This window comes from Octopus bimaculoides, chromosome 17 (assembly GCF_001194135.2).
Source record: "Octopus bimaculoides isolate UCB-OBI-ISO-001 chromosome 17, ASM119413v2, whole genome shotgun sequence".
Classification (NCBI taxonomy): domain Eukaryota; kingdom Metazoa; phylum Mollusca; class Cephalopoda; order Octopoda; family Octopodidae; genus Octopus; species Octopus bimaculoides.
Genome location: NC_068997.1, coordinates 8,066,853 through 8,085,394, shown reverse-complemented (window position 1 = coordinate 8,085,394; position 18,542 = coordinate 8,066,853). Strand labels below are relative to the sequence as shown.

At 34.4% G+C, this 18,542-nt stretch overlaps 1 protein-coding gene across 2 annotated transcripts in view; it reads left to right on the top strand.

The window, feature by feature from the left end:
* Nucleotides 1–284: 284 nt before the first annotated feature.
* The window catches only part of LOC106876910 (formin-E), an 18,774-nt gene continuing 516 nt past the window's right edge, over nucleotides 285–18,542 (top strand). Inside the window, exons 1-7 of one of the 2 annotated variants that reach the window (XM_014925660.2) lie at nucleotides 285–611; nucleotides 5,634–5,714; nucleotides 7,189–7,241; nucleotides 10,125–10,242; nucleotides 12,528–12,568; nucleotides 14,910–15,006; nucleotides 16,843–16,883. In XM_014925660.2, the coding sequence (XP_014781146.1) occupies nucleotides 5,694–5,714; nucleotides 7,189–7,241; nucleotides 10,125–10,242; nucleotides 12,528–12,568; nucleotides 14,910–15,006; nucleotides 16,843–16,883 (371 nt within the window). In that variant the 5' untranslated portion in view covers nucleotides 285–611; nucleotides 5,634–5,693. Of the gene's footprint in view, nucleotides 612–945; nucleotides 1,035–5,633; nucleotides 5,715–7,188; nucleotides 7,242–10,124; nucleotides 10,243–12,527; nucleotides 12,569–14,909; nucleotides 15,007–16,842; nucleotides 16,884–18,542 lie in introns of those variants that run through there. The other variant, XM_052974097.1, reaches the window with a different exon arrangement.

Below are 18,542 nucleotides of genomic sequence, written 5' to 3'. Positions count from 1 at the left end.
ATATTCTTTGTAAGCCCAGTACTTATTCTATCGGTCTCTTTTTGCCGAACCGCTAAGTTATGGGCACGTAAACACTCCAGCATCGGTTGTCAAGCGATGGTGGAGGGACAAACACAGACACACAAACACATATATATATATATATAGCTGGAATTTACAAAAAAAAAGACGAAGATAGGCGTGTAAACAACAAACAGATGTATTAGTTCCTATATATGTGTGTATATATGTACACACACACACACATATACATATGTATTATGCATATTTACATATCTATACACACGTGCGCGCTTGTGTGTGTATGAGAGAGAGAGAGAGGGCGTGTGTGTATTGTATTGTATGACCACGCGGCCTTATACTTTGGACATGTCATGCAAATTCTCCATGTGATGGTAAATTCATCGGAAATATTAAGATTGCTGTTTTGTAGGATCGAAACGGGACACTTATCTTCCCTCTATCCTGGAAATTTTGTTTCGTTTTCGTTCTTGGCACGACACTTCCGCATTACTTGTTTTGTCGTGATGTGGTGATACTTGGTAGACGTTTTAAAGCTGTATACAAAAGAAAAATCATTGAAAATTTCTTGGTTTATTGATTGAAACGAGGTATTTTTTGTTTTATATAATTTTGTATCGTGTTATAATCTGGTCGTTTCCAATTCTTAAATATATTCTCAGAAACCAAAATTGTGTCATGTTTACTTTTCGCTTACGATGTCAAAGTGGTTGCTACAGTACTTTCGCGTACGCCTGCAATATCCTCCCCCCCTTTTCTTTTTTTTTCCTTTTTGGTGCAGTAAACATAAATAAAACAAATAAATACCAAAAGCTTTATAATGTGAGAGTATGTAAAAATATTTTGACCAGATTGTTTTCTAGAAAGGAACTTCTGGATAGTTTCCTAAATAAAGTAAATGGGCGTGTTTGTTTGGATTACTTAGAATTTGATCGTCATTTCTTATCAGGTCACATGAGTAGGAAAAAAATGAGTTTGTGAACGTCTCTGTATGTTGTATCTGGCGTGTAGCAGTATGTATAAGTTGATTATATTCCTGTTGTTATTGTTAGCCCCTAAACCGGCGTTATTCGAGTATTCCAATAACAAAAACATTGGGGTTTTTTTTTTTTGTCACTTGGACTAAATTATCCGATGTCGGTGAACTTTCTCCGCCTCAGTGTGTTCTTTTTAAGACAGTTGTCAAAGCCGATTAAAAGTTAACCCTAAAGCTTAAGGCCTAAACAAAGTTCAGTACTAATAAACCCCTCGATGTTTACACTTTATGATGCGATATCAAGATATAATTAAGCAATGAATGATAAATATTAGATTAAAAACTTATTCTTTAACAAGTTCTTTCCCAGGCTAAATTCCATAGCTATATGAACTGTAACTTATTTAAAAATATTATCTAACACTAACAGTAAGCAATATGAGAAACTTTTAACATGTAGCGAGACTGTAGATATAATTTATGAAATTCTTTAAATTTGGCAATATTTGTTTAGTCTTATTTATTGCAAATTAATCCGAGACTCGAACTCCTGTTCGATTTAACTAATTTTCACAGCCCATCTATTTAGCAGAACACTATATTTATATAATTGAAATATATGTCCCTTTATTTCATGAAAATCAAATAATTTATTTAAAGGGGAAATCTAACATCTCATAACTTTATTTTTTTTAATTTTCAGAAAATTTTTGCGAATTTGTGTTTAACTCACAAGGATTCATATAATTATGAAAGAAAAAAAATTTCTTTTTAATATTTTAAAACTTTCCCCCCATAAATCCCAAAAGTTCAACTTTTTTCCCAATTTTTTTTAATATCAGAGTTTTGTAACTGTCCATCTCAATATAGGGTATATGCTGTAATTTCCCCACCCCCCAATATTTTTAGTATATTTGCGTCATCCTTTTATTGTTAATAAATAAACAGTAATTTTTCATAGGATTCTTTAGATAAAGAGTTGGGACAACTGTCCTTCGAAGTTCCATAACACATAGGAAAAGAAAATAGTATGGGAGAGAGGAGTGAAAATGTTTTTAAAAACATTGGAATATTTGGAAATAAGTATGGGAGAGAGGAGTGAAAATGTTTTAAAAAACATTGGAATATTTGGAAATAAATTTCGGTAAGACATGACGGGTGCTAATCGGCAGACTTTCGGAATTGTTATCACTGCTTCAAGAAGAAAGAAAAGGGCTGTTTTGTAAGTTCCGTTATAGGAAACACAAGAATACTAAAACAAATGAAAGACTGGGGAAACTATCTATTTCCTTTTCCACGAAGTATGAGACTTTGAGCGACGCCTATTCTAAAAGCTTCACCCTTGTTTATAAATATATCTGTTTGTTTATTTTCATTTATGGTGAGTAGAGGGCTGGTACAGCTGCGCTATTTGCACTATGCTAAAACCTGACACTTAATCCAATCCTGATGGAAAGATGTACTTTGAGGAAGATTTATCTGCTATTTCTTTCACCACAAGTGCTACACAGACGACCTCACATAGTTTACATATTTGCTTTACTGTTTTCATTCATTTCTAGAGTTTGCCCAAGCCTGGTTTGCGTTTGTCATTCCTATACAATAGAATTGGAAATTATTCAGCCCACTCAAAACTGTATTTTTCCAGCTGTGTGTGTTTAAAATAAAGTAGGGAGGAAAAATAAAAATTAGTGGTGTCAAACTTCTTGATCTCCTCCGCACCATTTTGTAATTTTTGAGATTTGACATATCTATCTATCTATCTATCTATCTATCTATATATATATATATATATATATATATATATATATATATATATATATATGATATAAATGATTCTGTAAAAATGTGAGAGTAACATAAAACTGGAAAAAACAAAAGTCAAGAGTGAAAAATTACGAGGAACTGAGAGGAGAGGGGAAGACCCCCTCCCCACTCTGATCAGAGACTAACCAACAATTGAGTATAGTTTCTCTTTCTAGCAGGTCAAGTGACTATGTAGAAAATTCCTTATTGACTCAGTGTGGCTCTTACTATTCTTTATTGTTGTTTAACCCAGGACAACTGTGACCTGTCAGATTTAAAATCAAAAGCATTTCACCCATGACCATTCCATCTTTTATTCATATTTCATGCAATCGTATTATGTTTGAAAAAAATCTACCACATCTTTTTAAATGATTTTTCTAAAAAAAACATTTCAAAGAATTAATTTTAATAAAACCTAATGTGGCAAAACAGAAAGAGTTGGGCAACTTTTAGCAAAATTTTAGACAATTTATTCAAATCTTTTCAACAGGAGAACCACAGTGTCCATGACTGATTGTAAAATATCCAAGATGTTAAACAATTTAATAACGTTGAATTTTAGACAATTCGGTACTGCCAAATTTTAGAGAGCATCTATGACTAATTGTAATATGTATAATGTAATATATAGGATAAATATTTGTTGCAACTAGGATCTAGAAATTGAAAATGATTTTTAATCAAAGATTTGAGTCCATATAAATTCTGCAAGGTAATTCTTTCATGTGGTACCGTGTGCCATCTATCGTCTTCAGGTTACCTTTTGTATTGGTCCATATGCCTTCCACCCAATTTGTGCACATTCCAGTTTTTTTGGATGTGTGAAATTTATGAAGTGGTTTATCATACTAATATCATATCCTTAGTTTCCAAAGTTCTGATGTTATATATATATCTGACTAAATCATAGATCCTGGAGTAATCCCTTCCAGAACAATTGGAATTAAAACCTAAGCACTTTTGCCTTTCATTGACATCAGTTATTCTCTTTTCCTTTCACATTTGTAACCTTTAATTATTACCTGTTTCTTTTCCATTTTCTCAGTGTTGCAGGGAAACAATTATTCATCTATTTCCACAATGATTTTACATCTACCAATTTACTTAGGTTTTTGGTGAAAGTATTTCATTATTATATCTCTGAAAATTGACTTTACTCACACGATCATTTCGTAGGACAAACTCTGACATGATTAAAATTTTAAGCACCACAAGTACAATAGCAAGAATCTGTCATTTTGCAGTTGTCTTTTCCTGATTTGATGGAATTGTTTTGCAATCCTGACTTGGGCACTTGTAACAAATTCCAGACGCAAAATGTAGACTTTGTGTTTTCTTTATGTGTGACGATTGACAATAAACTGTACAGTCTGAGTAACTCTATCAAATCCCATTTGATCCTTGAATTGGTTGCAATCTCCACAAGTGACATTGAATTGAACAGCTCTTTACTTAGATACAAATGCAGAGCATTATTATTGTGAATTGTTTTAGAAACAGAACAACTACTAGAAACATCAGGTGAATAAAAGCTGGTGTCTGCCAGTCAACGACCATAAGAGTAGTAACAAGTTAATAATAAAAGAATTTATGTGAAATTTCAGAAATAGGTTAAAGAGGTGTGTTCTGAACAAGTGGTGACCTAATAACTCAAGCTGCACTACACTGAAGGAATGTGACTCAAGTCACAGGAAAAACATTATTTCAATAAACTGTATACTTCACAAAATGTAAATGTATTGGGGCCTCTTTTCTCATTCGTTTGGCACAATTCAACACGTGTATGTATATGTCTGTCTCTGTATTGCATTGAAAAATGTAAATCATCATCATTGTTGTCATTTAACATCTGCTATCCATGCTGGCATGGGTTGGACAGTTTGACTGAGGACTGGCAAGCCGGGAGGATGTACCGAGCTTCAATCCGATATGGTATGGTTTCTACAGCTGGATGCCCTTCCTAACGCCAACCATTCCAAGAGTGTAGTGGGTGCTTTTTATATGCCATCAGCACAGGAGCCCGTCAGGTAGCACTGGCACGACCATGCTCAAAAGATGCTTTTTTATGTGCCACTGGCATGAGTGCCAGTCAGGTAGCACTGGCATCAGCCATGCTTGAATGGTGCTTTTTATGGGCCACCAGCTTAGAAACCAGTCAAGCAGCACTGGCATCAGCCATGTTTGAATGGTAACTTTTATGTGACGCTGGTACGGGTGCCATATTTACAAAAACAATAAGCGATTATTTTTGCTTTCATTATTTTATTAAAAATTCTAAAATACTCCTTTTTATTCGGTCACTTATTTAATTATTAATCAGGGATTTTATTTTTTTGTGCCCTTTTCCTCTTCAATGATTTATAATCTTGCAGTTTTTTAAATATATTCTTGGTCACTGAATACAGACTGAAATTTCTTTTTATAGCAATCACATTTTTTTTTACTTTTACATGTTGCCTCCAGGGATTTTCAGTTCGCCAAGAGTCTTTTGCACATGGCTAATCTTTTTTCTGAGAAGTTGTTACATATTTCGAGCTTTCCTTCAATCAAGTCTACCTGCCAATATTTTTGTTTCAATATTTTTCAGCTGAGATCATTATTGAAAAAAACCTATTCAATATCAGCGTTGCTGCATAGAATAGAGAAGATATAAATGCTCGTTGTTTGTCTTTCACACCTTATTTCTCAACATGAGTGTCTTAGGGCTTCATTTATTGAAAAAGGAAAGATAAAATGAATTAAGAAAAGTTTAAAATTATTATAAATATGGAGAGGTTTTTTTTAATTTCATTAACTCTCACTTAAAACTCTATTTTTGTATTTTTAGAAAGAAAATTCAAATTAACTAGAAAGAGTTTGAAGACAAAACAAAAATAAATTTGAAAATATGTCTCATAGAGATAGAGAGGTAAGTATTGAAAGTAAGAAAAGCAGAAAACAAATTATGTGTACAAAATGTGAATAAGTCTGTGCATATTATTGTTGTTATTGTTTAACCCATGTTCTGTTTACATGAAACAGATTTATGACAAGCAGTATTAAAGCAATGTTCATTACAATCCTTTTAGACATAGTGTATCTGGGACTATGATATCCAATATATATATCACACCTTACCATCTTACAAAAAGAACATGTTACATAAGTTAGTTCTAAATGTACTGTCTAAGGCAGGACGGTCATGACTAGAAAGTCTTTTGCCCTAAGTCTGTTTGATCAAAGCTGACCTGAAGCTTAGATATAACAACATATCCTATATGACCTCCAATTATTCTAAATAGATTTTGTGTGTGATTTGAGGAGGGTTTGCCTGCTATAGATATAGATGTGTGTCCTACTATCCCATGGTGGTAGTGATGTCATCTCCAATTTATTTAATGAAACCAATGCATCAAGCGCTCAAAGTTTACTATCCCATTATTTTCACCTAAATAAGTGATAAACTAATACTAATTTGGTTAAATGGGCCTCTAAATTGGGATATTGAATTTGTAGGTCATACATTCAACTCTTTTCCTACACACTTCACATAGACAAGTGTTTGATAAAAGATTTGAGTTCCTTTTCAGCATCAAACAATGCTTTTGCTCTCAAAAGATTTTAACATATTAGTACATTTAAAATGTACAAGCATTTCCTGTAATTGAGTATTGTTCAAATTTTAAGGATAGTATAATCCATGCACGCACTTAGTGCCAAGTTAAAATTAGTAAACTGATAGAATGGTCCTTTACTGGCCAATACTCTACCACTATAAACTTACTTTTCAAGCTATTTCCCATCTCTCCTAATTATTGTTAATAATCTCTCTTGTTGCTACCAATGCACCAATCTCATGTTACTTTAGATCTAAATTCAGTTAATGTAGCTAACTCCTCATACTATGTCTATGTTCACTTGGCTACCACTAAAAGTTGTATAATGATTTCAGGATGTTGTCTTTACAGTCTGTTTGTGTTGTATCGAGAGAAACTGTGTTTAATATTACATTTGATTATTTCATTTTCCTAAACATTTTTGAATTGTATCTAAAGTAATAAGATATTTAAAGGATTTACAATGATATCATAAATACGGAACTTTATAAAAATACAATAGTTGTAAATACGATCGTAGATCTTCATTTGAAAGCAATGATACTATATATGTTTAGGTCTCAACTGCTAAATCGAAAATAAAAATATCCTTTTTGTAAATGGATTTTCTGTGTCTAAATCTGTGTGTAGTTGGATTTTGGAAATGGTTATTTCTTTATTTCTTGCTTGCCATTGTTACTTATAAACCTCCTCCTTCAAACATTTTACTTAAATCTTGTTTCTAACAAATAGAAATTCTAATTCCATCTTGTCTTGTGGCAATTAACATTTTGTTATATTTTTTAGTTTGGAAAAGGAGGAGGAAAAGGGAAACACGCTGTAACATTTTCTAATGATCAGTAAGTAGACAAACCTTTCCAGATAACATTTTGTTGTGCCAATAGTTTCATGAGAACTGATAAATCATCTTGAAAATTGCTATTTTTGTATTTTTTGCATGTTGGATACAAGCTGAAAATAGATTACCCAGATTTGCCCTCGACATTTAAAACTGTACCTCATTAGGCGGAAGTGAATGTTCCTGTGTCTAATAAATTAAATGTTTTCAATGAACTGGAGTACTGTACCTTGAAGAGGAGTACTGAGAACAAAACAGTCTGCTGACATGGAATTCAATGACTTAGTGTTCCAGTCAGTTCTTTCAAAGACATCAGCAAAATCCAGCTTTGGGAACAAAATTTAGTTTTTCAATGGCAAGAGAAAAGTAGTTGCAGTTATTCAGTATGAAAAATGACATTGTTTATTGTAATGATGTTAATCATCAATATGTATGATATGCTACCTGTATTTGTTTATACTTTTTGTTGTGAGTAACAATCATTTGGTGTGAAAGGAAAGGAGACAAAAGAAAATAGACAATGGTGGTAGGAGTGAAAATATCACACACACACACACACACACACACATGCACACACGCACACACACACATCTAATTATCTGGTGGTCAATGAGGAAACTAGGGATAGAAGAATGGTTAGTGAGAGCTGTGTGAGCCATGTACAAGGACGCTGTCAGTAAGGTGAGGGTTGGCAACGAGTACAGTGAAGAATTTCGGGTAGAGTTAGGGGTCCACCAAGGTTCAGTCCTCAGCCTCCTCCTATTTATCATAGTCCTCCAGGTGATAACAGAGGGATTCAAGACAGGCTGCCTTGGGAGCTCCTCTATGCTGATGACCTTGCTCTAATTGCTGAGTCACTATCAGAACTAGAGGAGAAGTTTCAGGTGTGGAAGCAAGGATTAGAATCAAAGGGCCATAGAGAGTCAACCTAACTAAAACCAAAATCCTAGTAAGTAGGAAGGTAGACAAACCACAACCCCCTTCAGGTAGCTGGCCCTGCTCGATCTGTAGAAAAGACATAGGTAGAAACTCTATAAGATGTACCCAGTGTAAGCTATGGGCACATAAGAGGTGCAGCAATATCAAAGGAAGGCTAACTAGGAAAATAGTTTTTGTATGTGGCAGATGCTCAGGAGCAATAAACACTGAAAATGTGCAGAGAACAACTTCTGCCACATTCCAGGGAGAAAAACTAGAAGTACTTGATAGCTTCCGTTATCTAGGTGACCAAGTCAGTAGTGGGGGAGGGTGTGCTGAAAGTGTAGCTGCTAGAATAAGTATAGCTTGGGCAAAGTTCAGAGAGCTCTTACCTCTGCTGGTGACAAAGGGTCTCTCCCTCAGAGTAAAAGGCAGACTGTATGATGCATGTGTATGAACAGCTATGCTACATGGCAGTGAAACATGGGCTGTGACTGCTGAGGACATGCGTAAGCTCACAAGGAATGAAGCCAGTATGCTCTGATGGATGTGTAATGTCAGTATGCATACTTGACTACTTGACAGAGTGTAAGTACCTTGAGAGAAAAGTTGGACTTAAGAAGCATCAATTTTGGTGTGTGAGAGAGACGATTGCGCTGGTATGGTCATGTGGCGAGAATGGATGAGGATAGCTGTGTGAAAAAGTGCCACAGCCTAGTGGTTGAGGGTACCTGTGGAAGAGGTAGACCTGGAAGACCTGGGATGAGGCGGTGAAGCATGACCTTTGAACATTAGGCCTCACCGAGGCAATGACTTGTGACCGAGACCTTTGGAAATATGCAGTGCATGAGAAGACCCGGCAAGACAAGTGAGACCATAACCCGTGGCCTTTACCAGGGGTGTAGCCAGTCCACTTATGCGTACCTTTCCTTCTTTGGACACAAAACCCTGCTTGCAAAGACCTGTTGAGGCAAGTGAAATCGAAATCAAAATTGAACCAAATTCGGCAACTGGCACCCATGCAAACCTTCTTTCATTGGACACTAAACTCAGCTTGTGAAGACCTGTTGGGGCAAGTGAGATTGAAACTGAATCAAATTCGATGACTGGCACCTGTGCCAGTGGAGCATTAACAGCACCATCCGAGTGGGGTCACTGCCAGAGCAGCAGTCTTGCTTCTGTGCTGGCGGCATGTAAAAAGCTTCATTTGAGCGCAATTGTTTCCAGCTTCACCTTACTGGCACTTGTGCCAGTGGCATGTGAACAAAACATTGGACTGACTCCTGTGCATGTGGAATGTAAAAAACACCATTTGTGTGTAGCCATTGCCAGTACTGCCAGACTGGCCTTCATGCCAGTGGCACCTAAAAAGCACCCACTACACTCTTGGAGTGGTTGGCATTAAGAAGGGCATCCAGCTGTAGAAACTCTGCCAGATCAGATTGGAGTCTGGTGTAGCCATCTGGTTCACCAGTCCCCAGTCAAATCGTCTAACCCATGCTAGCATGGAAAGTGGACGTTAAATGATGATGATGATGATGATGATGACTGTATTAGTACTGTAGTAATTTTATTTGTGAATGGCTGTATCTTGTAGCGTTGGTTGTTTATTGTCTCTGCTATCCTTTTTCTCTCATTCACTTTACGGAATCATTTCACCTTTTCTCTACTTGCCTTTGAGGCACTGACTCTTTTTACCTTTTCCTCTTCATTTCGTAACTTCCTCCTCCTTTGTTCACCTTGCAGCCTCTGGCTCATTGGACGTAAGCTCTCTCTCAGTCATCCTTCTCATCACTCTTCCAATAAGATTCCTTTCTTTCTTGCTCTCATCCCATGCAACTACATCGCTTTTCTCCTCTTCTTAACTTCTAGGATGAAGTGCAATGTCCAGAACGTTACACTACACTCCATATGACAAATAAACTTTACTAATCTTAAACTTCCTCCCTGGTTCATTGTTTTTCAGATCACCAACCTCTAAATATGAGTCAGTACCAATGTTTGATATGACTACAAAGAAACGGGCAACAAATAATACATTATGTGAACAACAGTCTCCAGAATCGAAAGGGCAACCCCAAAAAGTATTATCCTAAATTTTTCATTAATTTTATTATTTCTGTTTTTATAAATTATGACCAATGAGTAGTTTGAAATTTCACTGATGACTCTGTATTAACAGCAACATTATAAATTTCGTTTATGAATATCTTAACATGTTTTAGCATACAATTGTACAGATGGTTACTATTTTTTCATATATGTAGAGCAGTGTACAAATTTTGCAGATGAATAAAGCAGGCAAACATTTTTCAAATTGAATGAGCAACCTTCTATTTTTCATATTGATGGATCAGTTTACTATTTTACATAATCACAGAGCAAACTATATTTTTCCTACTGCTATTTTGCCATAGGCACTGATGTGCACTTATACAAGTGCATCAATCTTGATGGATGTATGATGGTTGTATAAATGCATGTAAAATCTGATAAGAATTTGGATTGCACCTGAGATGCATAAATTTGTTAACCAAAGATTTTAAAGTAATTTTTTTGTAAAATTTCCCAATTTTATAGATATTATTACGATGTTCTTTATATCTTTATGTACATTGTATCTTTGCTGATTTTTTTTCCATAATGCTTTGAAAGACCTCCCTGGAAGGCAAGAAACAGTTTTGCATATATATATATATATATATATATATATATATAACGTGAGAGAGTTAGGGGTTGGGGGTTCAACCCACTAAGGGATAGTATATATATATATATATATATATATATATATATATGTGTGTGTGTGTGTGTGTGTGTGTGTGTGTGTGTGTGTGTGTGTGTGTGTGTGTGTGTGTGTGTGTGTTGACAAAATGTGTATGTGTGTATACACACATACAAGTCTTACTTGTGTGTGTATGTGTATGTATATATATATATATATATATATATAAAACAGTTCAGTAAGATCTAATGATTTGGAGGACTGTATTCAGCTCTGATGTCTGCTTTGCCCTGGTTTCTATTTAATGAGAGAGACAGAAAAATAATCAGAGAATATAATATGAAAGTTGAATGGTATTGGTTTCTTAAATAATGGAAGAGAAACTTTGAAGAATGTAGTTATAACTGGACATTCCTAAACCCCTTACACTGGGAGATAAACATCCAGTGAACTGAGACATTGACCTGGTTTCAAGTCCTAGTTTCAGTTTCTGTTTGAAGGAAAATAAGAAGTTATCATGACTTAGTATTTCTTTTCCCATAAATTTTTTCTCAAGTGCTTCATATAAAACAACCAATATGATAAGTACTATTAAACATCATCATTACCATTTGAACATCTATTTTTCTGTGCTGACACATTGTTGCATAAATCAGAACTTAACTGTCTTATGTAGACTAATCTGCATACTGTGCATCCAACTGCAATGAATGAGGAAGTACTTATCCTCTAATGAGTGGTCAGTGACCCATCAATCACGTCAGAATAATCTCCTTATATTGTATATTACAATCCCTCTTGATCCTGCATAGTTTTATTTGTTAAACTCTGCATCCTCATCACACAGTTCACCGTTCCTTCCAGTATCTCATAATTAATCTTACCCTTTTCTCTATACTTCCATTATCGCAGCCAAATCTGTCAATGTATAAAATGCATCAAAGACAGAGTAACGTTAACACACAATGACTTTGTTGGCTTTGAATGTGTCATGTTTCTTGAAGTTATATTTTATTAGAAACATGTACGGAATCTTGTGGAGATTATTCAGAAACCTTATGGAATTATTTGTTCCAGTTCTAAAAATTAGCAGTTTGGAAGAGAGGAGATTTATAAAATGGTTTCAAAAGGGTTACCAAGGCTGGAGTTGTGTTTTTATTTTGAAGAATCCACTAACAAAAATATTCTCCAATTTATAGAATCTACAAAAATACTCTCTATTTCCCCTTCTTTTTAGTAATTTTTTAAAGATATATTAGGGGTATTATAGAACTTTGTAAATCTGACATGGCTTACAAACTCTACTGAATGTTTAAATTGGTTAAATAAATTCTGTTATCCTCAAGTGGCGCTGTTTTTATCCAGAAGATTTAATTCATTCAAACCCCATGTCAAAACCAGTCTACCATGCTAAAAACTAAATAAGAAAAAAAAAAAAAAGAAATCATTGTATCTGTTAATATGGATTGGATTATCTCCACCAGATAATCTTGGCTACTCTCATGTCTTGTGCTATTTGTATTCAGTTATGTCTTCTTTGTGTAATTTTACATAAAATTTGAGATTCTGTGTTTATAGCATTAATCTCAGTAATTGGAATTTAATCATTCCATCTAACATTCAAAATCATTTCTTTATTTTCAGGAAGATATAAAGAAATGGATGCGGGAAAACATAAAATTGAGGTAATTCAAGAAATATGTCCCTAAATGGGATAATATTATGTTAATAATCATCATCATTTAACGTCCACTTTACATGCTGGCATGGGTTAGACAGTTTGATTGGAGCTGGTAAGCTAGGGAACTGCACCAGGTTCCAGTCTGATTTTGCATGGTTTCTACAGTTGGATACCCTTCCTAATACCAAGTACATATAATATGGGTACATATATATAATACAGGATTTTAGATATGGTATATAATGAGTTGAAAAACTTTGATAATCTAAGACTATCCCTGTAATTAGTTGATAAAAACTCCCGGGAATGTCAATAAGCTACAAGTAACAAGCAATAGAGATAACTATTAAGATCAGTTGATTTCCATATAACACTTTTCTCATTATATGTAGGAACTGTACTAAATTGCTTCACTTCCAAATCTTACTCCATTAGATAATTGGTATTATTTATGAATCGTAGAAGAATAGAAATCAACAGAGGGATCAAGAAAGCAAAATTTGGTTGGCATTTAAAATAGCAATCCATCATTTCTGAGTACTTATGTCATTTAAGACAGCTATAGCATTAGTAATTTTAACAATCAGACATATTTCTGTTCTATATTTAAGAGATGAGGAATTATGTACATTATTTACATTCGACGGATATTTGTTAACAACAAACAAGATTAGGACAAATATCCGTCGAATGTAAATAATGTAAATAACAGACATATTTCTGTTGGTGAAAGAAGTATTTTGTGATATTGATTGTTTTCTCTCTTATATAAGGAACAGATTTATGCAAATTAAGAAAACTGGTTTGTGCAAATTAAGAAAACTGGTTTGTGCAAATTAAGCAAACCGGTTTGTGAATTCAATGGGAAATCCATAGTATCTACTAATGTTGATTCTAATTACATTCATGCACATATGTACAGAGAGAGAGAGAGAGAGAGAGAGAGAGAGAGAGAGAGAGAGAAGAGGAATATATTCACTAACTAAAATCCACAATGTACATCATATATTGTGATATTTATATTTTCTTATATAGTATGATATATGAATAAGTCTCAAACGGTTACATCAAGCCCATTGTTTTTGGGCAGTTTTGGATGAAGATCAAAATGCCTAGTTTTATTGTTACTTAACATTGCTGCATAATCCAGTTTCCTCTCTTTCCCAAGATATTGAGGGGTAAGCAGCAATTAAAGCATGAAATCCAACTTATGAGAAATCCTGGTCTTTGTGTTCTGCAGCAAAAATAATTCAAAGAAACAAAAATTTGATAAATATAAACAAAGTCAGTGCATTAAGCCAAGTGGAAATGGAAAAGATGACAAAGATTGAAGACATTTTCTTTTATGAGAGAGGAGAGAGAAAATTAAGGAAAGGGGAGGGGGATTGTCCATGTCATATTTCTGATGGTCAACACTGTAACGGCTACAGGAAGTGATAGTAGGTATGTGATTTCTAGTAGAGGAGAGTGGAGACGGTTTGTTGATGTACATGTGGAAGTCAGGTGAAAAGGAAGAATATGGAAAGAGTAAAGAGCAACAAGTGCATGTCACTATACAGTATGTTTGTGTAAAAGGTTGTGTATAAGATTAATGTAGTGTGAATATGTGTGTGTGTGTACATGTGGGGTATGGAATATGGGGAAGGAGTTGGAGAAAAACAGAAATAGTTTTTAATTCCAGTGAGAGATGATACCTATAGAGAGACAGTTAATTAGGTGTAGAGGAAGGAGTTGAAAAAACAAAAGAAAGAATTTGAGGAAAACTAATTAATAGCTAATTCCAACTGTGGATGGATGCATCTAAAAAGAAAATCAATCATTGTTCACAAAGAATTTGGTTGATAGCTGAAGTGTGGTATCAGAGAAATCTGCAAATCACTAGCATGTTGACCAACTCTGTAGAATGTTCACACACTTGTCTCACCTTCACATGTACAAGTAACTCAACCCCATGATCTAACACTCTGTAATGTAGAGCATTTCATCCTGCTTGTAGTTTTCCACTCCATTTACTTCACTGCATCCAAGAATGAGTTCCAGAGCCAGAAGGACACTAGGTGTTTACAGTTAATTTTCTAACTTCCTTTACTTTTTAACCACCTTGTCCTCTTGACCAATGTCCAAGATATAACAATACTACCACTGGGTATTCCTTTCACTTCCAATATCATTCCTTAAAATGTAATTCATTTTCCAGTTCCATAATTCCATTCTAAACAACAGCACAACTTACTCCTTTTCCTCACTCTGAGGAAAAAAGGTAAAAACTGAAATGTTAAATTCTAGACTCATGACAAAAAATTCACTTTACTAATCTGAAATTTCTTAATTGACTTATTTTGCAGACCACATCAAGTTACCTCAAAGAAAAGTGGAAAGTGGCTTGGAGTTAAGAATAAAATTGTGCAACCAATAATCCCAAGAGCTGAGAAAAGCAGAGAAGTAACTCATATAAAATTTTAAAATTTTCTTGATTAGTTCTGTTTGCATAAATTGTAATGAATGGGTTGTTGAGAATTTCATAAACAGATTTCTATAAAAGGAATGCTGTATATTCTGCTTATGAATATTCTTATATATTTTCTTACATTGGTGCTGCAGGCTACTATTTTATTTTATATTGGTAGAGCTAAGTACTGTTCATTAGTACTGGGAGAGTCATCTATTAGTTTTACAATTGGCAAAACTGTCTATTATATCTCTTATTGGTAGACCCATCAACTATTAGGTTTGAAATATAGTCTTGTCATATTTTTGATATGAGCAGTTTTGAGGTGACTTTTCAATACATAATATAAAATAAACACTAATTTTTACATTCTATTGTTTTATTGTTTCCTTTGCAGTTTATACTATAATGGTTAAATTCATATCAATTTATGATATGAATGACAAGATGTGACAGTTGTAAATTAATGTCACGGCCATATAAGCAGTGTCATTCATTTCCACTATTCTGCAAAAACATGTCTGGCAATGGGGAAATACTATCTTGTTTGGAAATGGGTAAGGGTTGGTGACATGAAGGGTGTTCAGTACTCGGTCATAGAAAATTTGTGTCAATAAACTCCAACCAACTCATTCAAGCATGGAAAAGTGCATAAAACTATGATAATTATGATACGGACATTTACTCCCATTGAACTGTGACATTGACCTGGTTTTAACTCCTAAATAAAATTTCCATTTGTAGAGAAGTATTTGGTTATTACAAATTCATATTTGATCTCAAGAGAATCAGGAATTTCTATAAAGTGCAATTAATATGCTCAATACTTTTAAGCATCATATTTAATATTGTTTAAGAATGTCTTTTTTTTTTTATACTGACTTATGTTGTATAAGGGTGTAATATTGTATATCATTCGCATCGAAGGTCGGCGATTGTCGTATGCTGAAGACGGGAAAATACCCAGAAACTCGAGTCCGTACGTATCGCAGATCAAGATGGGAAAGATAACTTCCCTTTGCAAATATAGACGGGACACAGATGTGTGTCGATAGCCAGCTGGAGGAGATGTTCTCCTGGGGCTAAAAGCAACAGTAACATCCACCCTTAGGGGTCAGCCACATTTAAGTGGCAAATATACTTCACATTGTATATCATTATTCTACATCTAATAAGGTGGTAAGCAGGCAGAATCGTTAGCATGCCAGGTAAAATGCTTAGTGATATTTTGTCCTTCTTTTCATTCTGAGTTTAATTTCCACTGAGGTCGGCTTTGCCTTATTTTCCTTTTGGGTTTCATAAATTGAATACCAATCAAGTGCTGGGGTTGATGTAATCGACTATTCCCCTCCCCACAAATTCTAGGCCTTGCGCCTATAGTAGAAAGGGTTATTCTACATCTAATGTGTTACACCCTGAATCCTCAGACAAAAGTTCCTCACTTCTTGGCATATCTCCCTTATTTGGTCTTAGTCTGCTGGATAACTTTAGTTGCCATCATGCAAAACTGTTTTTCATTCAGTAGATGTCTTCCATTCTTACTGTGTGTTTTAATCAACACACCATAGTGAAAACTGTAAGAAAACAAAAAAAAACAATTCATATATTTCTGTGTTATTTCATATTGGAATATTTCCATTAGATAATAGTAGCCACATTCTCATATTGTACCTTCAAATATATACTATTGACATACAAACATGTCTTCATTACTGAATAATCCAATTAAAAAATCATGGAATCTATGTCACAGTTTTTTGAGTGACCCAGTTCTAAATCCATCATTACATTTTACATTCAGTATGTTTCTTTTTACTCTAATTTAATAGGTAATAGAAAAAGATGAGAACAGTGGCTCTGAAGATGAATGGTAAGTATATAGTCATTATAAAAAACCTTTTATTTATCACATTCATATTCTTCTATGTAGATGTATATGTTGCAGCAAAAATGGACGTAACTGTTTGTATATTCTCTTTGTGTGCCTGCAATATGTTATGGAGTCTGATATTTGGTTGTATTTAATATTTTCTAATGCAAGAAGTAAGATGGAAGATTTGGGAGACGTTAACCAACACAAAAAATAAATATTGATGTAATAGTTAACAGATCATCATTACATACATTTTCATAAACTGAACTTTTTACATCTCCTCCTACTATATAAATAGATGTATGTATAGAATATAATATAGTTTATCACACCACAAACATTACAAATAATCCCACCAACAAATTTATATCATGCTACATTAACTTTGTTGTTATTATGTAGCTCTGTTTCTAAAAGTTTTCAGTGGGGTTAACCCTTTCGTTACTGTATTTATTTTGAGATGCTTTGTGTTTCTTTCAATTATTTTGAATTTAACAAAGAATTTAGTAAAATAACTTAGTTATCATTCAGCTAGTGTTAGGAACATAAATTGTGACTAAGGTTTGGTGGAAGATTTTAATTCAAAACTTATGAAAACAAGACATTTGTACTACAGAGCCAGAGCCAGTTTCAGCCGGGTTAGTAACGAAAGGGTTAAAGTAGTTGTGTATCAGTGTCTGGAGAATGAAAGACGGATGTGAGTATGATGGTATCCACTTGTGAAACTGTCTGTAAATATATTGTGGAGGTGTGGGAATGTCATGGAGGTTTGTTTGAAAGGTGTAAGTGAAATGACAGATCCTCTTTGTAACACCATTCAAAAATTTGCCGATTGTGAATTTGTTGTTCTTCTACACAACATCAGCTTTCTGGTTTAGATGAGAGTTTGTTAACCTAATAAAAATACCAGCAATGGTATACAAACAATACATTAGATGCATCAGCGATTATGACTGTCTTATTTGAGCCCTCAATCACCCACAAGAAACCACAGTAAACTACAAAGAACATAAAACAGTTGCATTACACATCCTAACAGGTTCTATACAGACCATTATTTACAGACCACCTGCATAATGAAACAAAAATACTAGAAAATGCATGACTCTGGACATTTTGTTGCTGCAGCAAGTTTCAAAGACCCGTTCCTCCATCAAACCTGTCACACTACAGCAAAGTACCTTTCAGGTGACCAGGCACATACAAACATTACAGACTACTACTATAATAACATTTTAAAAGCCCACTCTCTCTCCCACTTAGTCTGGATAAACATTAAATGATGTACCTACACAGAAATAATTGCACCACCAGCAACCTCACTGGGACCAAACTGTGTGTTATGATTCATACTGCCAACAACAAGTGCAGAGGAGCAGCAACTGTCATACTCTGACTGAATTCCCTTTAATTATATTTGCTGTGGTATCACCAGAATTTAGAGGTATACTCAAATAGTGGTAAGGATGCCAGATGTTCAGATTGTCAAATAACTCACCATGTAGTTTATCACTGTTTTTCTGAGTGAGCCATGTAGTATTCAGTAAGAGGGATGCATGATTTAGCACAATATTTTTCTTCCTTTCTGTCACACTTGGAATGTTCAACAAGCTTCTTCTCTCTGTCTTTGCTATCTTAAATTTTTATCTGCCCCCC